The sequence below is a fragment of the Labrus mixtus genome, chromosome 12 (assembly GCF_963584025.1).
Source record: "Labrus mixtus chromosome 12, fLabMix1.1, whole genome shotgun sequence".
Taxonomy (NCBI): Eukaryota; Metazoa; Chordata; class Actinopteri; order Labriformes; family Labridae; genus Labrus; species Labrus mixtus.
Genome location: NC_083623.1, coordinates 17845338 through 17867715, shown reverse-complemented (window position 1 = coordinate 17867715; position 22378 = coordinate 17845338). Strand labels below are relative to the sequence as shown.

General features: G+C 38.8%; 2 protein-coding genes across 6 annotated transcripts in view; both read left to right on the top strand.

The window, feature by feature from the left end:
* evlb (Enah/Vasp-like b) overlaps positions 1 to 14289 on the top strand; it is a 49590-nt gene extending 35301 nt beyond the window's left edge. For 3 of the 4 annotated variants that reach the window (XM_061052431.1, XM_061052432.1, XM_061052429.1), the window contains exons 3-13: positions 12 to 189; positions 5475 to 5541; positions 8808 to 8875; positions 9024 to 9271; positions 9449 to 9546; positions 9720 to 9759; positions 10097 to 10148; positions 11335 to 11392; positions 11483 to 11543; positions 11693 to 11750; positions 13278 to 14289. In XM_061052431.1, the coding sequence (XP_060908414.1) occupies positions 12 to 189; positions 5475 to 5541; positions 8808 to 8875; positions 9024 to 9271; positions 9449 to 9546; positions 9720 to 9759; positions 10097 to 10148; positions 11335 to 11392; positions 11483 to 11543; positions 11693 to 11750; positions 13278 to 13315 (966 nt within the window). In that variant the 3' untranslated portion in view covers positions 13316 to 14289. The remainder of the gene's footprint in view (positions 1 to 11; positions 190 to 5474; positions 5542 to 8807; positions 8876 to 9023; positions 9272 to 9448; positions 9547 to 9719; positions 9760 to 10096; positions 10149 to 11334; positions 11393 to 11482; positions 11544 to 11692; positions 11751 to 13277) is intronic. The other variant, XM_061052430.1, reaches the window with a different exon arrangement.
* Positions 14290 to 16219: 1930 nt separating this feature from the next.
* yy1b (YY1 transcription factor b) lies at positions 16220 to 21610 on the top strand. Of its 2 annotated transcripts, none has more exons than XM_061052414.1 (5): positions 16220 to 16856; positions 17972 to 18134; positions 18671 to 18731; positions 19251 to 19409; positions 20573 to 21610. In XM_061052414.1, exons 1-5 carry the CDS (start codon positions 16295 to 16297, stop codon positions 20753 to 20755), a joined length of 1128 nt encoding a protein of 375 aa, XP_060908397.1. In that variant the 5' UTR covers positions 16220 to 16294; the 3' UTR covers positions 20756 to 21610. The 2 variants fall into 2 exon arrangements, with proteins under 2 accessions (XP_060908397.1, XP_060908398.1); XM_061052415.1 differs by having other exon boundaries at positions 16221 to 16856; positions 17984 to 18134.
* The last annotated feature ends 768 nt before the right edge of the window (positions 21611 to 22378 follow it).

Sequence of the window (22378 nt, the reverse complement as noted above, 5' to 3'; positions counted from 1 at the left end):
CTCTCTGACAGGTGGTTATAAACTACTCCATAGTGAAGGGCCTTAAGTACAACCAGGCCACGCCCACTTTCCACCAGTGGAGGGACGCCCGGCAGGTCTATGGCCTCAACTTCGCCAGCAAGGAGGAGGCGACTACCTTCTCTAACGCCATGCTGTTTGCACTCAATGTGCTCAGTGCTCAGGATGGAGGTCAGTTCAGTGTATCACACAAACATTTAGGAACAGGTTCATTTTGATTTGAACAAACTTTGAAAAGGTAGAGTCAACTTTTCAATTACTTTTTTTAACTTAATCACTCACTCGAACTGAGGATGCAGTGGTTTCTAAATCCAGCTAAATATGAATATGATATGTATAAATAATGTAAAAGTACCTTCAGAGTGCGGCATGAGGTCTCTGATGGACTGACAGAGAATCAGTCTGCTGCTGAAATGTCAAGCATCTTGTCTCACACTGAAATGAACAGTTTCCTGGCTTCCTGCTCCATGTAAGACGAGTTCTTAGTTTATGCTTTTGGCACTGAAACACACACACACAGGAACTGATCAGTGTCAGAGATACCTATATCAATGTAAACAGCTTGGAGTACAATCCTGCAGAAAGGAGAACAATTCATAATTTAAAAAAAACTATAATCACAAACTACATTTCCCATGGTACACAGTAAAGCACAGGTGTCAAATGTATAGATCTCAGTCTGCCTCTAGTTTTACTCAGTCAAATATTTGCCATCCTATGAGTTAAGAGACCAAAAGTGTAGTGTAGTCAAAGTAGCATTAGCTGCAGTAGTTGTGGTTGTGTAACAGCCTCTGTTAGAAAAAGAGAAAGTTGGAAAACTTGCTGATTTAGAAAAATAAATGTACAATAAGCAACGACACAGCATCCTCAGCAGATGATAAATCAAAACAATCGCTGAGCTGGAGTGGAGCAGCAAACCTCTCAGTACCACATATAAAAAGTGATAAAGGATGCACTGCAGTCTATCAAATCTAAATCATCTACTTTATATACTACTGACAGCTCATTCTGACCTATATAGTTGTAAATAACAACCAATAAATGGCTGTGTCTCATTTTGTACGCTGACACCTCTATTAATGGGATGAGTATTACCTTTATGTCACAATGTCACCTGTGAATGAAAGAGTGCCTTTAAATACTTCTCACTAATATTAAATGTAAATAAATCTAATGTGGGTGACTGAAAGGGCTTGAATGAGCGTCAGAGAATATCACAGCTTCCATCATTACTCTAGCAGCAGCAGCAGCAGCAGCAGAGTGTCTCCCTCTGCAGTCCCTTCCAGCCTCTTAATTAGGGTGAGTCATTGAGAAGTTCTCCCTCGGGTCCCGTGCTAGAGAGCTGATCTTTTCATCTGCCTAATAACACGGGACAGAGAACAAAGAGGCTTGAGTGACATCAGCCAAACACAAGTGCACAAATACACAGAGAAGGAAACACACACCGAAAGATAGATAGCCTGATAAAACAACGCTATAATGACACCAGCTCAATACAATACAGCAGTGACTCCTGCTGCATAATACAATCTGTGTGTTGAGGGGCACCAAGAATATCACACTCACAATGAAGAAACCCTATGAATAGCTGCTTTAATGTCAGTGTGTGTAGGTGTGTTTGAAATGAGAGAGAAAGAAACAATTAATACATGTATTTCAGTGCGTGTTTCTGATTTCTTGCAAAAGCTGACAAATGAACAGATTGTTGTCATGGTGATTTATAAAACATCCATATCTTTAGAAAGCAAATATCAAGAGGATGTATGACTTCCAATTCAATCTCAGCAGCGTGTCTGCCCCCTCTAGTGGTAAGAAGGTCACAACCTGACCTTTTGTACCCAGTTGGAGTAGAGCGTAAATACTGTAGCTTGTGGCAGAATTCATGTGTAAAAGAAACAACATAAGTGTTTGGTATGAGTCACATCCTATTTTCAGACATGGGTATACTCAAAGATAAGACAATAAAATGAGCTGAAAAAATATCTTATGGTGGGTGGTTAAAGAAAAAAAATCAAAAGTTCCAAATTGAATGATAGTCTGAGTCTTTCATTTAAAAACTACATAAAAAATGAGTGCAGAGGTTACAGCTTCACAAAAAGGAACATCTGCGTTCTCTTTTCTCTTTACATCATTACATATCAAAATGTAGACGATTTGTGTTTTTTTTTATTAAGGTTAAGTTGTTTCATTTACGGTAAACATTGGTCTACTTTAGCATTGTTCTCTTGCTTTTCTTTCATGTATAGATTTAGTTCATAGACTGCCATTCAAATGTGTTATTGGCTGATTATTTATTTATTTTGTGTTTATTTGTAAAGGTGCAAGTATGCAGAAGGCCAAACAATGCCACACACAACAGCACTTAGCCTGAGCTTAATTACAATGCCCCTACCCATAAGGGATTTTGAAATACTTAAAAATAAACAACAAATAGACACGACACAGTGCGGAAAAAAACTCATCAAGACAACAGACAGGATACTGTAACATTACTGGGTACAAAATACCATCCAATTAAACAGTGTCAAAAACAATGCTAAATATCAAATGAGACGACATGACTGAGTCTTTTAAAGACAGTTTGAGTTTGTACCTGTTAATGCTACTTTTAGAGGATTTGGGGTGGGAAAAGGGACTGTTTGCTTTTGTTCTTATGTGCATGGTTCATCAAGATAAAAGAGGTAAAAACACATTTAACGTATATTTGACCACAAGGTTCATTATGAAACTGTGTCAAAGCCATATGTAATATCGCACAATTATCCTCAGCAGATAAGTTTTCTCTGTTATTAAGGAAATACCCTTAAATATCAATTTTTGTTGGTACACATGACCCTTCATATCAGCTTGAAAATGTTTGTTAAAAGTCAATTTTATAAACTTAGAATAAGTATTTAACATAAAGATTAAAGTATATAAATATTAAGACTCTTTAATGTGTCTGTGTGCGGTTTAGCTGAAACTGGTGAACAATTGGCTGCAAGTGACCAATACTGACTTTTCATTAGATATTATAATACACCTGTCATTTCTCACTGGACCATCTCTTCGTACGAGGCTCTATCTGAAAGCAGAGATGCTCGTGTGTCAGCTCACTCTTATATTTGCACGTGTGTGTGACTGGCATAATGCCACCCAGCCTACAGACAAACCCGACCTTTTGAAACATTAACCAGAGATGCTCGCTGCACGGCTGCTGCCTGGAGGTGTGGGTTACAAGAAGATGACAGATGATACTGGTGCTGGGTGGAGGAGGAGGGGGGGAGGAGGAGAGAGAGAGAGAGAGAGAGAGAGAGGCAGGTGAGGAGAGACAGAGGCAGAGAGGGAGGTGATGGAGGACGGGGAAGACCAGCAGCTGAAGGGGAGAGATGGTGAGCGGGGAGTGGGTCTGTCAGTGTCTCTGTGTCTGCTACAGCCGCTTCCTCTTCTTCAGCATGTCGTGTATGTACAAAAACTCTGAGTGTGTGACTCCACTTCTGCATGGCATTTAGTATTTCAAGTGTGTGTGTGTGTTTAAAGGTTGTGGTGTTCATTCCTCCAAGTGTGTGACTTATTGATGGGTCAGGAAGAGTTGCCTTCATCCGGGTTAATAATATTCTTTGTGGAGGAAAATGTCACTCTTCTTACAATATGTATTAAATATCACTTTATTTTTCAGACCTGTATAATCTGAGAAAGGAGATGTTACCATTAAGACCTGATCGTTTGACAGATATGAGCTACTGGTGTAGAAAGATGGTTGCTTTCATGATCTCTGAACATTAGAGGGTGTTTAATGGAAGACAAAAGTCTCATTATTAGATGGTGAGAAATATGTAAAAACATTGTTATGAGAATGTTTTTTAATTTGGATAGCAGTTTAAGTATTATTCAGTTGCTGAAATAATCCGTACAGTATGTTTAGGTTTGTACTTGGGAGAAACAAAGTTGTTTAGCATGTGTATAGGCTTGTAGTATGGGGGCCATCTGATAGGAGGCATGAGTCAGGTCTTTTGTCATTCTGTTATTTTGGGGTTTCTGTTACCTGATCAATGGCAGCCATTAGCGCCATCGGCTGGAAGGAGAGTCACTTCCATTAGAGATGTGATCAGTGGAGAGAGGAGAGCTGTAAAAGTGTTATGTAAGAGATATCTTCCATTAAACCGAGGCAGACAGGGTTTTTGGAAACAACCCAAATGAAAGACTTATGGATGTTCTGTTTTGTTATGTCACACTGAAATAAACTCAGCTCTAATTCAACCAAATACAATCCCTTACACTGCAAGAAATCTCCCTTTCTCCTTTTACTTAAGATCGCCCATGTCTCAAATTTAAGAAGACACCAGTGCAAAATTTTTAATGTGAGCATTTTTTTTTTTTTTACTTTCCTTCTGAAGTTGTTCTCAGGAGGAACAATGAAGATAAATGTTGTCCCAGATGGGTTCAGTGATGAGGAAAAGTCTCATTGTACGCCGATGAATCACTCCTGTTTGATTGTAATCCCTGATTTATCATCCTCTTGTCCTCATTTTATCATGTCTTAAATTAATTACACTCCCTATCGGCCTCTCCATCTGCAGATATCACTTCTGGTGTTAAATGGATTACATCCTAAGGACCTTGTAGTTCAAAACACATTAGAAGTAAGAGGGAAGATATTGGTGTGTGATCTCAAACCTCAAAAAGAACTCACTTTATATGTTTTAAAAAACTAAGAGGTGTGATCCTTCTGTAAACTTTTATGGTGTCATTTTGTAAAGGAGGACAAAATAAATGAAGTCAAATCACTTGAATATTTGACACCAGAAGCACGTGTGTGAAGCAGCAGTGTGTCAAGGATTCCAACACCGCAGACAACAGAATTCCCTCTGTTTGCACCAGCAGCTCAAACACAATCCAGACCTCCCACGACTGCTCTGTAGTTTAATTTCACAGAAGCACTCGACTGTCTGTGTTTGTGTGTTTGTGTTTCTAATGTTACCACCAAGTAGAGAACTGTGTGTAACTGTAGAGCACGCAGCCTGAATTACAGACGGACATACTGTATGTGCGTGTGATTTTTTATTTTTTTTATTTCATTCTCTTCAGGCGCTGTTATTTAAATCACAAGGATGTTTCTGCTGGGTACACCCCAGGGTCAAAAGGGTTAGGTTTAGGGTTAGATTTAGGTCTGTCATAAAGTATGTAAAATAAAATGAGCCACACACACACACACACATACACACACACTTGCTATGAAGTCCTGCTTGCTTTTTACTGAACAAGTGGATTAATTAATTTATGTTAATTTACCTCGTGTGAGGGATTATTATGATTTTTATTGCACATTAGTCATTACAGAAGAAAGAGAATGATGATCAACTGCAGTTTAATTCTCTGTCATTTGCTCGTTAATTGTCTCCTCTGGGAACTAAGTCTTTTTTTCTCTCTCTCTCTCTCTCCCTCTCTCTCTCTCCCTGCCTCATTGATATCTTCAGGTCCAGCTGTGCAGCGTCATGTCCAGAACGGACCAACTTCAGACGAGATGGAGGTTCAGAGAGCCAGGTAAAGAATCATTACTGAAGCTGAAACTATGAAGTCATTTAGTTAATGTTAAAGAAGTATTGAATTTATTTATTTAATAGGGACAATGCAATTTAACATAATTTCAATACAAAGCATGAAACTGATGTGCTGCATAAAGAGTATATAGCTATTGCTAATTTCCAACTCGTGTCCCCAGTTGGGCCTTTGTGTAAACAACAGATTAAAATGTACAACATTCAGTTACATAAAACCCCATAACACGATATGAGGATACATTAAAATACATCTACAACAATACAAAGTACTACACAAAGTGGCTTGCTGACAGTCAATCAAAGCGCTGAAAACAAAACTTGGCCTTAAATCTGAAGTAGTTCTGAGTTAAAATAAGCCTGTGTTTACTTGTTTTTTGTAAATGAGCTTTACTTGTTTTTTAGAATACAGAAATAACATGGAAAACTTGAAGAACACACTGAGCAGATAAAGCACAAGGCTCACATTCAATGATCGGTCAATGACCACCTGATGAATCCTTTAAGGACTGCGTTTCTCTTCATCAAGAGCTGAATAAAATAACTGATTGGCAGTTCATTTCTACAACCTGCTAGTTTTGTTTGCTGTATACAGTGGGGGTTTTTAGAGCTTCTTCACTGAATATACATGCATTTTTTTTTTTTAAATAAAAGGTTTTTCAGCTATATTTAAGTCTTCCTAACAGTGATGAGACATTAGCCCACTGCTTCCTAAATGTTTACTGGTAAGTCTGCTCGACTTTTATTTTGGCATTTTTCCGGAAAAGTACTAAATAATATCCACACCAGCAGATGAACTCTGAGTGAACTCAGTCAAAAATTAAAATATTGGATAGGATTATGGTCATAAGTGCAGCCCCATGTGTCTGACAACCTGCCACACAAAGAGAGAAAACATGAACCCTGGCAACTGAAATAACAGCCGACCTCTTTGAGCTTTATTCCTTTTCTCTTTCATCCCACTCCTCTTAATACCCTCGGCCTCCCTCATATGACTCCTGGGGATAACAGTCAGATAAAAACAGTGAGCTTAAAATACATATACAACACAACATATTGCTTTTTCCTGCATCATTGAGGGAAATGGAATAATCCAAAATAAATGGATGAGTACAGGTCAGAATGATGCTTGAAGCAATTTCCGTTGCTTACTAAGCATCCAGCATTTCTTCCACCGTGGCCACGACTCCTGAGACGGACTCAGGCACAACAACGTCTTTGTTGCTGTTTTTAAACCTTTTCCAGCTCTGCCCATTGGTTCAGCCAAATGCCAGGGCTTAAGCGAACAAATATGATGGGAGTTACAGCTCTGTCTGATCTAATGTCTGCTAAACTGTACCTCCTGCACAAAGGATTACGTCTGTGATTGTGCTGGGAGATTGTGTGCTTATGCGAGTGGATTTCCTGTGTGTGTGTGTGTGTGTGTGTGTGTGTGTGTGTGTGTGTGTGTGTGTGTGTGTGTGTGTGTGTGTGTGTGTGTGTGTGTGTGTGTGTGTGTGTGTGTGTGTGTGTGTGTGTGTGTGTGTGTGTGTGTGTGTTTTTTTTTGTGTCAGCAGATGCAAATTAATTTCACTGAGCTCTCTCTCTAGTGGTAGCAGGGCCGTGTTGCTCAGCAGCTCTGCTCCGGTTGCGTGCTGCTGCTGTCACATCAGGAAGGTTTGCTAACTCAGCACTTCTGCTCGCTACCACACAGCTGGAAAATTCCACTTCCTCTCCAGGAGATTTCTCCTTCCTCTCCTGAATCATCAAATATGTGAGGGGAGATGAGGAGAGTTTGATGAAGAGGACGAGGGCGAGTGTTATGGGTTTGAACTGAAGAGGAGGACGATGTTTAAAGGGGAGACCGTGCAGAAGGGCCCAAAGTTCTTTTCAAAATAGGTTTACAAGTAAACTTTAAACTAGCCAAATCAAAGAAGCCTTAAGATAATGTTTATCAGCAGATATTATCAAATGCAATTTAAATGCAGTTTTGCACAAAATACTGAAGTCATGGAAACTATTCTTGTTCTTTTAAAGCTTCTGGTTTACTAGCATTATAGCAACATGAATACAAAGACTTATTCCCTTTTTCTTTATCATTTCACATAATTTGTGGTTACTGTGGTACAGTGGTACTAGAAATTAAAGAGTTTACTGCAAACACACTGAACTTTATTGTTTTATTTAATGAGGTAGCAACAATGTGTTTTAATCATGAGCTGTTTATTTTGTTACTTTAATTAGCAACTTTTTTTATTAAAGATTCTGTGACAAATTTTCATTTTCTATTCTCTTATTTTGGCGCCCCCTATAGAAAAAGCAGTTCACCTCATCTCTTTGCTGAATGTGTCCTGTATGTGTTTATGGAGTGTTAGTGTTTCCTTAATGTGAAGGTTCAAAGTGGGGTTGTATGAAGTAGTAAGTGTATTAGCCGCATGCTGGTCAGTCGAGCCCCTTTATTGAGAAACTGGTCAGATGATGGCTCTGAAGCTAGGTTAAACATTGCCGTAGGCCGGGGCCATTTGTGCCCTTTAATTTAGCTATTCATTTTCAGGGGGGAAAAATGATCCAAAAAACAATGAAATTGTGCATGTACGTAATGTTTACATAATTTACTTTGCTATCAGCAAGCCACTTTGTTTTTAATCAACCTCTAAAAAATCCTAACTATCCCTGCAATCACTTCATCTGTCACCTACCTACTGCAGCAGCAGTTTCTGTTATTAATTATAACAAAATAGAAATACTAACTTTACTAACCAGTAGTGAACTTTGTCTATGTTTTGTGGCCATTTAAAACCAAAATATAGTTTTAAGTGAAGATGGTATGTCCTTGAATGAACTACATTAATCTGTGTTATGTTATTATTTAAAGAATTTTTTTTAAAAAAAGCAAACAATTATACAAAACTAAAAAGATGAAGAGCGCAAATTGGTTTTGTTCTTCTCTAGTTTTTTTTAAAATTCTGACGAGAAAAGGACGAATATATTTATCATCAAAGCTTAATTCTGACTATTTTTAGTTGTGTTTGCTCACAGCTTGTAGTGCCTCCTGCAGTGTTTGCTGCGTTTGAGGCCTCTTTGGGTTTTCTTGTCACTTTTCCTCAGACCTGCTGATGTTTGAAGTTTCAGGCAGGAGGACTTTTCTCCGGCTGCTGCTTTGAGGTGTTTGGCCGTACTGCTCCTGTGGGACTGCAAAGTGACAGAATCGTAGATTCGATGTGACATTTGTGATATCATGTGGCTAGCTGTGTTTCCTCTCTGTCCCTCTAGGCAGATGATGGAGCAGCAGCAGCAGATGCAGGCACACATGGAGCGGGAGCGACGGACGTCCAACTCAGGTACTCAAATCATAGAGCCCTTTTTTTGTATGGTTATGGTTTTTTAAAAAGCCCAGTTTCTCTTACAATAACCTTTTTATTTAATGAACTGCATCTGAACCCAAATAAACATCTTTAAATGACAGATTATGTCACAATTCTCCCCCAGGTTCTCCTTTCCAAGGCCACCCTGCTGTACTCTCTGTGGCCCCCCCTGTAATTCCTCCCCCTATGAACATGGGTGGTCCTCCTCCGCCTCCACCCCCACCTGGACCTCCACCACCTTCAGCAATGGCACCCCAACCTCCTCTCCCGCCCCCTCTCCCCCTTGGAGGTGGATGTCTTGGGGAAGAGCCCCAGGCAGCGACAGGCCTCGCCGCTATGATCGCAGGAGCCAAACTGCGACGCGTTCAAAGAGTGAGAAGCAGTTTATCTTTGTGGCTTTGATGTTTTGATTAATTTTCCTCCAGTCAGACAGAAAATAACTGGATTATCTCTACCTGACGTGACTGACATTCTTGATAAATTCACTGTTTGTACATAATCTGAGAGTAAAAAGTAACTGTGGGGGTGTTATTCTTTTCCTCTCCTCAGGCTGATGACAACTCTTCAAGCGCCAAAAACGATGCCAACAGGACAAGTGGAGGAAGCGGAGGACTGATGGAGGAGATGAACGCTCTGCTGGCACGAAGGTCAGAGTGATGAGAACAGAAAACCACTGAATTGTTTTTGCATCGATATTCTGCAGCCACACCGGACATTAATAGTCACAATTGCCTTTAATCAATGTAAGATTGTTTATAACTACACTAAATGAAAATATTGGCAGTTATTTTTCTTACTCGAGGCATCTTCTTTCCCCCAGAAGGAAAGCAGCTTCAGAGAAGCCTGACGACAGCCAAAATGTGAGTGAAAGTCATTTACAGTAATGGAGATGATGATTAAAGGATTGCATTATCTGGGTGGTGATTAAATTAACATAATAATGATCTTTATTGTAGTTCCAATTGTGTAATTTTTCACAAAGTGATAAAAAACAGAAGCATTCAGAAAATCATAGTCATGATGTCATAGTCATATTTATGATGATGAGAAACATTACACACAAACTAAAGATATTAAAAGGAACCTGTAATGTTTTGTGTGAATGGGATAAACCAGTGCAAAATGTTTTAACATCAAATAGCAGCATTTTGATCATGCTGGATGAAATGATGTTTATCCACTATTTTCTTTTTTAAGGATGACCCAAATTCTTCGTCACCCAGCACTCGCAGTGGACAGAATGCCACAGGTGGGGAAAGCACAGTAAACTATGTGACAACATAACACAATGTACTTTTTATGGATTTGGCATCAGCATGGAGTCAGTGACTATAATAGACGACACACACGTTGATACTGAAGCCTTGAGCAGACATGCATCTGTACATTAAGTTTACTGCATGTTCCTGTGATAATGTGTCATTTCAGTTTTTCATCTAATACCCTGTGTAGCAAAAGTACAAAAAAAACAACATCACAGAAATAGTCTCAGCTTACCTCATTAATGTGGGCAATGGCAGCATTGCATGTTGGCTCTGGCCTATCACGGTGACCTGTCTATTGTTTTGTTTCCTGGATCACCAGAAAACGGTCCTGTCATCACGACAAAACATGCGGTGTTGTCTCAGGATGATGAGTTAAATAATCCGTTATAATAGGAAAATCTGCTTTTTTATCCTGAGAAATATAAGTTAAGATCTCGAGAGGAAAAACAAAAATAACATGTTTTCACATTGGGTGAATAAAATATATGGATGTATGTCCGCTTAAGTTTCTATTTTACGATTCTCAAAACTCTTACTCTACATTTGAGGTGGAAATGTTAAACTTTTTTTTAAAAATTCCATTTTACATATTAAATAATCTAACAAAATCCAATGTTTTTACAGAACAAACTTTCCAAAGTCATATAAAGTTAATAAAATTAGTAACACTTTCAAGCAATAATGCTATTTATGCATGCATCTAGATGATCTAACTAAAGGTATTATACATAATAAAGTATCTCTAACTGAGGACTTTTTCCTTCACTGAGTTCTTTCACTGTCATTTTTCTCGGAATAATTTACATCTCTACCACAATTGAATACAATTTTGTACTTTTTCATGTAAACACTGTGATTTTTTTTCTTTTCCTTTAGTACAGTAGGCCTATAGGCCTTCCGTACTTCTGTAAACTTTACTTATGTAAATGTTTTAGGGGACTCTAGGAAATGCAGGAAAATTATACAAAAAAAGGAAAGGAAAGAAAAATGTAAAGTGACTCTCTAAAAGAAAACTGATCACAATGATTATTGTGATCTTGATTACTTAACAAAATGTATCTCTTCATCAGTCTCTCAGTCTGACTGTTGATCTAGCTCAAATCTGCTCTGTGTAAGTTATCAATAAATCCCTGCTGGTTTTTCAGTGAAACCTCCTCTTCTGTTTTCTAGATGGTGCAAAGAAGCCGTGGGACCGAGCTAACTCTGCAGACAGAGCAATGGCTTCAAGGTGAGAGCTAGAAAGGACAGCTTCTCTGATAGAACAGTGAAGCAATAAACAACAGTGGCTCTAACAGAGAATGATTGTTTTTATGTTCAGGGTACGGTCTGCGGGCGGTGGAAGTGACACAGACTCGATAGACCTCGATAGGATGAAGCAGGTAAAGAAACACACCTAAAATAAACACTTTAACCACCAGACAACATGTGCTCCAAACGTGTGATTCATGTGTACAAGGATTTAAATAAATAAAGCAATGTTTGCTTCATTATGAATTATAATGTGATTTGTTTCTTTGTGCGTCATTAGGAAATCTTGGAAGAGGTTTTTCGTGAATTGCACAAAGTGAAGGATGAAATCATTGATGGTATGTTTACTTCCATTCGCTCACACTCAGTAACGGTATATGGACATTTAGGACCACAGGCTAATTTACGATAATGAATATATAATTGGAAATCTAACTAGTGGAGTGATGGGAAATGGGCTGTTATGTAGAGAAGGGTCCAGTAGGTGGCAGTAGAGTCTCAGAAACATCATCATAATAAATTCATGCATCCAAGGCTGCATTACACACACATAAAAGACCACATTTTAAAACATGGATTCATCAATATTGTTTTTAATTACATGGATAAAAACAATATGATTACTTAAAGTTATTGAATTTTTAGTTAATACAATTCCTGATTTGTTAACAATGTAGTAAATCATATTATAGAAATGTGCCTAACAACCTTGATAGTCATTGTACCACAGGACTGAAGAATGAAGCCAAACTGATACTCAAATATTACATGAAAGTCATTCAGAAAACATTTATTGGACATTTTTATTTACACACAAAAGTCATAGATTACAATATCATACTATACATTAAGAAGTAATAAAGGTAATACATGAAATATCTTTATATCATAGAAACTGTACTAACACATGTATTGGACATACAGTATACTTGCACAATATTATCACAAATTATAAGCTTATATAATTAAAAAAAAAGGTTTCACAGTCATAGTCTATTACAAATAATATCAAATTGAAGAAAAAAGGGACAGTAGCACAATTATTGATCACTTTTTTCAGAATGATAATATATGACAAAGTGATTCTGATGTTTGAGTAAATACTTTGTTACAGCAAAACATTTAGACACATATTACTCAATACAATGGATCCTACATTGTCCGTAATGCAATAGTACAGCTTTCTTTTTGTCAGATGCACCCTGCCCTTCAGACCTCAAGCTTGTGACACAGGCTTTGTGTTACATTTTTCATGTCTTAATCTTAACCAAGGTAACACTGATAACAATACTGATTACGATATCAGGGTTCATTTCCTTATTTCCTGATACAATTAGAGAGCAGATTGTTCAACTGGTTTCACATGACGAGTTGAACCATAGACTGTGTATTACATTGTTAAATATCATCTAGTTATATAGTATGGCGTATGATGATGATTTGAACCTCTAGTAACTCATTTAAAAGAAACTTCACCGAACGTCAACACAAACCAGTGTGATAATAACGAAAGATCATGACAGAGTTCACGTTTGGGAGAAAGTTATGTGACGTGTAGTTTAAATTTCAGTTTGACCCACATGCCATCTGTAAACATGAAGGAGGCGGGGTTTATGACCTATACTGCAGCCAGTCAGCAGGGGGAGCTCTAAATATTCTGGCTTCACTCCCCTGTAGAGCTTCTGCATCCACTGTTATTCACAGTCTATGTGTTGTGATAAAACCAGTGATCTCCCCCTTAAGTTTGTCATTTCAGGTTACCACTAAGCACAAATGAATATGACTTTGTTATGGGGATATTTTTCCAGTCTTACCTGTACGATAAACCTGACTTTGTTCCTGTGTTTTCTCTTCTTTGTCTGCAGCCATTAGACATGAACTCAGTCGAGTTAGCACGACATAATCTTTCAGAGCCACTCCCTGACATGAACCACCTTTTGGAAAAAACCATTGCCCCTGCAGCAGCTCCTGTGGTCCTGATGAAGAGGAGGAGGATTAGGAAGAAGAGGAGAATCCGTAACAGAGGCCAAAACTGTGACATCCATTCATCCAGTTCAGCTGCGGTGTTGAAGCGACGCGGCTACATTGCTATAACACCTCAGACGTGTCTTTGTAAAGTTTGGTTTGTCTGTTTGGAGAGAAGGACGTGAATAGGGCTCACTCTCGCACTGATTCCTCTGATTTCTAAACATTTTATGTCTGTTTGTTCGCCCACTTTGCCCGCCTGTCTTTGGCCTGAAGGAAAATGGATAGAATTCAAATTATTTTTATTTGTTTTTCTTTTTTCACAGTTTATTTGAACATTTTTATTGTTACTATCATTTTCATTATTATTGCTATCATTTTTATGATTGTCAATGTATTGTTAATATGAGTAGTAGTAGCGTAGTGAATACAATGGTAATAATGAGGAAATGATAATGGGAATATGATAGTAATGGTAATGTTGATCATTATTGCACATCATTTAATGTCAGTCTTTTGTATTTTATAATGGTTGTTTTCATTTGTTTTTGTTTGAGATGAATCCACAAGTACATTTAAAAAAGTGTTTTCTCATCATCTCACCTGGATTTTTAGAGGTTTTTTATTCTTTTGGCCAACACAGCTATGTGGCAGGAAAAAAAAACAGGTCCTGACCTGAAACCGAGGCGGGGCTCTTTGGATATTGCAACCTTATGAACAAAAAAATAATAATAATACACCAGAGTATTTGTGATCATGTTGTTAATAAAATGTTTATTGGCTGCAAGGATATGGAGAAGTATTGTTCATTTTATTCTCTCCTTTTATGACTAAGTGCTTCCTGGTTTGACAACGGAAAAAAAAAGAAACACACAAGTTTAACAAGAATTCAAATAAAAACTGTGAACAATGTCTTGGATAAATGAGGCTGTCTCTTTCCCTTTGTGCTTGCTTGTTAGATTTGTGCTTTTTTTCTAGCTATTTTTTCTCTACGTTACTTTTTTAAAACATAAAAACCTATGCTCATTGAATAGGTGCCATAGCTCACAGCTGGTGCAGCATAGAGAAGTGTGAAACATCTGAATTGCTTCTGTGCAACCTTTTTGTGTTATTCACACAATGCAGGATGCTGTCAGTGTCTGACAAAAAATGTTGGATGATTTCAAAGATAAAAACCAAGTTATGTAGTGACATTTATATATTTATTAGTTTATTTGTGTGGTAGAATTTCATGATTCTTCTTACTGATTGAAGGAACTCAATTACAATTATTATATAACTCCATGCAATCAGACGTGGTGTGTGTTTAGTTGCTGCAGCCTCTTTATTGGTGGCACAAAAACTCTCTTGCTACCAAACACTTTATTAAGTAGGCAAGGACATAAAGTGAATAGTAACGTTTCATTTATGTTAATGAAAACATGCTGTTATATAGCTCTTATATAGCTCTTATATAAGGTCCACTGATGTCTCTGTTCACATTTTTTTTGTAAAATTTAGTAAAAACACTACTTGCTACTTTGCAGTAATCCACAAATATCACAAGAAATTAATTTTAAATTGAGTGAAAATTAAAGATAAAGTGATTTGCAGTTAGTTATGACACAGCAAGTGTTTGCAGAAAGCTGTCTGTGGCAAATCACCTGCTGTGATGTTGCAGTTACAGGTGCTGTAACCTGGAAAGCTTGAGCACATAGAGAGCAGTACTTAACTTTAATTGTCCTCCCATTGTCCCCCATGTCTACAGCAGGCAATATTTTGAGTCCTCAGAATGATATTCTAATCATAAACATAAAGCTAGATTAGGCAATGTATTTCAAAAGGTCTTTGCTAATGTAATCTTGCAGGTTTGTTCAAAATAGCCTTTCTCCATTTGAAACTAATGCGTGAGGGAAGAAATCATTAATCTCATCATTGTTGTTTTGAGTTTAAATGTCACAAAGGTGATACTTTAAGCTGAAAGGATAATGAACTATTTTCCTTGCTTAGGAAATCCACAGTACCACTTGTGCAAAACTAAGAAAAAAAAACAAAACAGGTGCTCATGGTGGCTTGGTTGTGCTCCAGGTAAAAACCAGGTGCTCTTGCAGACTAAAGAATATATACTTTTAAGTGGGGGAGGCCACTAGGTTGTCTTCAGGCACACTAACTTGGAGACAAGGATTAAGTGAAAATGTATTTATTTAATCAATCAGGGCATATCTCTTAAAAAAAAAAAAAAAAAAAGATGAACTAAATTAGGCAGTTTTGACCATGCAGGGTCTCCTTCGGGGCGTGACTAGGTCTTCACTTGTGCTGTACTATTTATAACCAGTAAGTCTGAGATTAGTCAATTAAGGCAAATGAAAAAGATGCTATAGTTAGAGATACATTCTTATTTCATCCAAATCATGTTAATGCTGGTTGCTGGTCAGGATACGCAACTCGTATAACATATTTTTGGATTAAGTCAAATTAAGTCAAGTCATGTAAACACGTTAAGATTGAAAAAGCTGCAGCTCTAATTCCTAACATTTCATTATGACTGGGTTCAAATGTTGACTACATTGATCATAGTTATGTAAATTTATTTTTTGAAAAGCTACCTATCCTAAATGTACAGTTTCTGAGTATTTGGCTAAAGCCCGTGTCACTGAAGTTGGGGAACCCCCTGGTACAACCAGTACCACACCAGTAGCCAGCAACACTGGTATCGCTAGATTCACCGAAGTCTCGCGATGCTGGGTAGTGGAGAGTATAGTGGCAACGAGAAGTGGCGTGGGACGGAGTGGAGAGAGTTGTTATCGAAGAAGAGGGAGCGCAGACAGAGGCAGGAGCAGAGCAAGGGGGGTGTGTGTGCTGCGTGTGTGTTTTGTGAGGTTCAAAAAAAGGAGCACAACACGGCGTGAATGAGAGAGGCAAGCTGGCGGAATTCAACATGGCATCCGGAGATACGCTGTACATCGAGACAGACGGCTCGGAGATGCCGGCCGAGATCGTGGAGCTCCACGAGATAGAGGTGGAGACGATACCGGTGGAGACTATCGAGACCACGGTTGTCGGAGGGGATGACGACGACGACGACGACGACGACGACGGGCAGCCCATGATCGCGCTACAGCCGCTGGTTACAGACGACCCGAACTCGATGCACCACCACCACCACCATCAGGAGGTGATCCTGGTCCAGACCCGGGAGGAGGTGGTCGGAGGAGATGATTCCGACATGCACACAGATGGGGGCAGCGGGTTCGAGGACCAGATCCTCATCCCGGTACCGGCTCCCGGGGTGGAGGACGAGTACATCGAACAGACTCTAGTGACTGTGGCCGGGAAAAGCTCTTTGGGTCGGGTGAAACGGGGAGGCAGCAGCGGTGGGAAGAAAGCGGGCAAAAAAAGCTATTTAAGCGGTTCGGAAGCTGGCGGAAGAAAATGGGAACAGAAGCAGGTGCAAATAAAGACTCTGGAGGGGGAGTTCTCTGTTACAATGTGGGCATCGGGTAAGTAACATTAGCCCAGCCGTGTGTGTGTTGTTAGCCGCTGCATGAGGCCTCGTTGTCAGGGCGTTGTCCTGCTGCACCAGACTAGTTCCTGGAGGGGCCAGCTGTACTGTCGGGAAAACACACAAGTTATGCAAGAAATTGTTCAGAAACACTTCTATACGATGGCGAATTGTTTTTGTTTTGAAGGGAGGCCATCTTTTAGGTGTTGCTGGGCGCCGCCATATTCCCCGAGATTAGTAAGTATGGCGGCGGCCCCGAAAAAATGGCGATAGTCGCGGCCAGGCAGAGATGGCGGCGGTGCATGAGGGCGATAGACAGCGGAGTCAGGGTGGTAGTCGGGGAGCTTTAATGTGCTGAAAGTGGCTCTTTAATGCAGCGTGGGAAGCGCCAGGTGGTTCTTTAAAGCGTTTTACTATTTTGTGTGTTTGAATTTGTGGTCGGGTTTGGTTCGATTTAGCCAGCAATTAGTCACTTAGCATTTAGCTGTGGTTGCTGCTGGTGGACAGCTCTGCGCATGCGTCAGGCAAGCTCACTGCTTCTGTGCAGTCTGATATCGATCAGGCTATACATAATTTATGAAAAACTAAGTCAACCTAGTAGGCTATCTAAATTTCCTATTTTTTTATTTGACAGCTAGATAATAATAAAAAAAAGATAATTATTTAATGTTAGTTTGTTAATTGTATTTATGGCCACAGTAGCTCTCCCGAGTTATTTTTAAATGTTATTTTTTAATTCTGGCTTCAGGCTTTTTGTTTTCTAGTTTTTCCTTTACACTCGACATGCCAAAAGCCTCTATCTTTTTCATGTTCAGTTGAGTTTCATCAGCATTTCATTTGCACTACACTTACCTGTACTATACGTTGTGCAATAAAGCCTAGTTATCATACATGATATAAAGTTAAACTTGTTCAACATTAGTTATAGTAGAAAGTGAATTATATCTGAAAAACGGATCATTTCTCTAATGGGGAGTCCTCTGAAGGTGATTATGCAGACTGCTGTTATTACCTGAAGACCAGTGCTGCTGTAGATGTTGTTGCTCTCCCTGACACTTGTTGCTAGGGAAACACCAATCTGTTATCCGTTCAGTCTCTGTAATTTGTGCCTAGATAATAATAAAGACATCGACCATGAGTCGGTGGTGGAGGAGCAGATCGTCGGGGAGAACTCCCCTCCAGATTACTCCGAGTACATGACAGGGAAGAAGCTGCCCCCTGGTGGCATCCCGGGGATCGACCTGTCAGACCCCAAACAGCTGGCTGAGTTTGCCAGGTGAGTGTATTGCCTTGGGCTCTGCATCCTGTTCCTGAATGTGTAAACACATCTGTTTCCGGAGAAAAACACAAGCTGTGGGTAACTGTAAACGATTCTGCATGCTCTGACACACAACCCAATCACCACATATTCTGACTCTAAATAGTAGGTGCTGTTTTTGGTAAATATTATTGTATGTATTTATTTTTAATTTAATATGCTGCTTCTATCTTTATAAATATTACATTCAGGAGTTTTATGTGCATAATTCTCATACATTATGCACAATATAAAAATCTCTTTCACTGTTCTGCACACTAATTCTAACACTAACACACTAATTCCGCGAAATGTTAAGGTGGGATGTGCCTGCTGTGACGAATAGCCTCTATCAGTACTGATACTTGTTATTGATTAACTGTAAAAATCAACAATATATCTGTACTGTTAAATGACACAGTGGATTGTGTCAGAGGGATGGCTTTATGCCAACGGTCTTCTTTATATTTGTTTAGAAAACACCAAGAAACTAACCATCTTTTTATCCCTTACAGGATGAAGCCCAGGAAAGTGAAGGAGGACGATGCCCCCCGGACGATAGCTTGCCCTCATAAAGTGAGTTTTAAATTGATTTTCCCCAAAGGCATCGGGTCACCCCTTGCTTAAATATGAGGTCCTGGTTTCTGATTGGTTTAATTGTCTTACATTACCGCTTTGTGGCTGTGGGCGTAATTGAACATTTCTGTAAAGGTTATTTAGAAGTGGTCAAAGCACTTGAGTGTATTGATTTTCATGTACTTACAAGAATGATCAAGCCTTATCTGACCTTTGCATGTTTAGCTTTTGTAAATGCTTTCATTGACTCTATTAGCCGTCTGCCATTAGAGTGTGAAGCTGTTAAAAGTACATTATCACCTCAGGGAAAAGAGAGACGGATCCACTTTTTTCCAAGTTCAAACGTCATTAAAGGAAAACTTACCAAAGGATGAGGACACTTTAATAACTTTTATATTTGTGACAAGAAAAGCAAAAACCTTTTCTGTGCACCACTTTTCAGTTTTCATGCCTGCTGCAAAGAACTGTCCATTATTTGCTGTTTGTCAACATTGTGCTGCACTTAACTCTGGTCCCCAGGGCTGCACAAAGATGTTCAGGGATAACTCAGCCATGAGGAAGCATCTCCACACACACGGACCTCGCGTGCACGTCTGCGCAGAGTGCGGCAAGGCTTTTGTCGAAAGCTCCAAACTCAAACGTCACCAACTCGTTCACACAGGAGAGAAACCCTTCCAGGTCGGCATCTGGACGAACTTCACACTCCCACATGCATAGATTCTCTCACACTATTAATACATCTTCAGCACAGAAGCCCATGACTATTTTAAGCCAAATTCAAACCAAGGAGAATGGGATCATAATTAACTGGTCTCTCACAGGATGCAAATTATCACCCACCAATTACCCAAGTCAGTAAAGTTGTCTTCATTAGATACAGTAAAGGTCCCCTTCTTCACCCATCACAAACAACTTCAGTCACAAAATCTGTCATTATTTGAAGACTCTCTCTGTTTTTACTGTCTTACTTATTTAAAACAAAATGTTATGTTTTGGAAATTTATGTTGACGTGTAAAACTGCTTTTAGGTGTTAGGAGTGTTTGCCAAACTCTCCTCTGTTAGACACTGTTGCCAAACTTGTCAGGCTTTCTGCTCTCACCGAAAACAAAGCGCACAGCTGACATTTAAATGTTTCCAGCTGTCTCAGAACTCTAAACTAGAATTTTGTAATCTGGTGTATCGTGAATTTTGGTATGCTATGTGCATACACGAATCCTTTCATTAAGACTGAGACTAAGGCTGCCTCTCCCAGGCGAAAAGTAAGCTCCCTTACTTACCCAGGCAGAAAAATAATGATTTATTTATCACAGTGTAGAGCTTATATATAGTCGCTAGTTTGAGATGGAAAGATATTTCATCACACAGTTTTAATGTGTATATTCTGAAAAAGTGATTGACTAACCTTTAGATGAAAAAGGTTTTAGCATGAACACAAATTTAATAAGATTTTGGGAACCTTTGGCCGGTGATTAGTAAGGCATCCAAAAGAGCCTCCACAAAGTGGCTAAATACTACACGGTGGGTCTGCTAGTTATAAATTAGGCCGTTTGTAAAATAATACCCCTAACCTAACCTATAGTCCTTTACTAATGCATAACAGTGTGTTTATCATTCACAGATTTACCTTGAAATTAAAGCTCAACCAATACTAAAGATAGAAACTCTAGTCTTATCAGTTGACATTTTGCTAAAGCTTGAGGAGGTAGAGACCATGTTCAATTCCGTTGAGATTAGATCATCTCTGTTTGGGTTCAAGATTTTAGGAAGAAATTCAATTAGAAGTCTGATTCAGTCATGATCAGTGTGAATAATAACTCCCTGCTGCTCACTTCCCTTTCAGTGTACCTTCGAAGGATGCGGGAAAAGGTTTTCTCTGGACTTCAACCTGCGCACACACGTGCGGATCCACACTGGAGACCGACCCTACGTCTGCCCCTTCGATGGCTGCAATAAGAAGTTTGCGCAGTCAACCAACCTCAAGTCTCACATCCTCACACACGCCAAAGCCAAAAATAACCAATGAGAACCCATCCACCAGCATCAAAACCACAGAGAAGAAAAGAGCTTCAGAACCTTCTTTTCGGAGATGGAAACAGAAAAGACTTATTGATTTATATGAAAAAATCTGACAGATTAAGAGACTTTAAAAACACTGAAGTTCCGCTCGTTCTCCTGCGTCCCCTTTCTTCTGCTGTCAAATCAGACGAGGAACACAGTGACTATTCCCCAAAGCCCCAACCGACACAGTCCCTTTTTTCTCCAGTGGCACTAAGCTTCCAGAAGATGGAACTCACAGACAAACATCAGAGACTTATTTTTACCAGAGCGAGCAGAGAAGCAGCAATCTATTAGTATTTTTATTTTCTCACATAGCTTTTATTTTCCTTGAGTGTGCATATTGTACACTTGTCTCAGGCTATGTTAAGTAAAAAGTGGTTATTATTTTGACCCCTCCTGCATTATGAGATCCTACCTATGATACAAAAGTTTAAAAACAGCTGTATGTTTGCATTTCCATACCTTTGGTTGTATTTTTCTCTAACCACAGAATAACCTTGTATACTTGTATTGTATGGCTGTATTGAAATTACGTAGACATAGATAGAGGTGTGATTTAAAGTGTTAACCAATTAAACTTTTAGTCATGAGTTGCTTTATATTTTCTATGGACTGACTTTACACAGATGAATGAGTAATGTACTCAGAGCCGTCTCAGCTGAAGTATCTGAAGCGTACATGGAGTGGACTGCGAGACCATCACTTTCTTTGTTAGAATGTAATGTACAGACGTCAACATTAACTTCCTTTGTTCATATTTACACCCGTGTATCTCAACAGCCCACAATAAAATGGGTCATTCTAACCCTGATGACATATACATGCTGTTTCTATAAAGTGTTCCATTGTCATTGACTAGTGTTTGTTCTATTTTTAGATTCAGATGTATTTACAGCGACAGCAATGAATTGAGCCATCAGGAGATGATCAAGCAACCTCCACTAACAGGAGTGTTTGCTGCTTTTCTTTTTCCTACAGAGAAGTTAATTCAATATCTTTACATTTAAACCAATGATTGTGTACAATGTTTTTTTTCAAGTGTTTTTGGAAATTGAATTGCTAGGGAACTTGATTAACTGAGAAAATGATGATCAGTTTGGGACCACTACACAGGCAAACATGTTTTGACTTCTAACTATAAGGAAGCATTCATAACATTCACAGCAGTAATGCATGACGAGCATTTTTTCACACATTCAAAACCTGCTTGAAAAACAGGAACATTCTGTGAGCTAACAAGAATATTTTTAAACGCGAGATGCTTTTAGTTTCCTTCTAGAATATCCTCGTCTATTGTTTGTAATTTTTCAGGCATGAATTTTCTGCCTATGAATACAAAACATCTAAAACAGTTTTTTTCATGGAAAACAATTAAGTACATTTGCTGTATATGATTAACAAAGAAGACAATGTGTATGTTTATTCTTTCTTACTTAGATATTTCCAACATGTTTTTTTATATTTAAAATGAGGGTGAGGCTCACTCCATTATATGTCTTTATGACACATTTTCTTTAACGGGTTATGTCACTATCTACTCTGTGGATTTAAAGTTAACATAGAAGAATCACATTTGATACAAGTATAT

Coding starts and splice junctions, on each gene's coding strand:
- yy1b (XM_061052414.1), top strand. CDS start 16,295: ATGGCATCCGGAGATACGCTGTACATCGAGACAGACGGCTCGGAGATG. Junction 16,857..17,971: donor TGTTACAATGTGGGCATCGG/GTAAGTAACATT, acceptor ATTTGTGCCTAG/ATAATAATAAAGACATCGAC. Junction 18,732..19,250: donor CGATAGCTTGCCCTCATAAA/GTGAGTTTTAAA, acceptor TCTGGTCCCCAG/GGCTGCACAAAGATGTTCAG.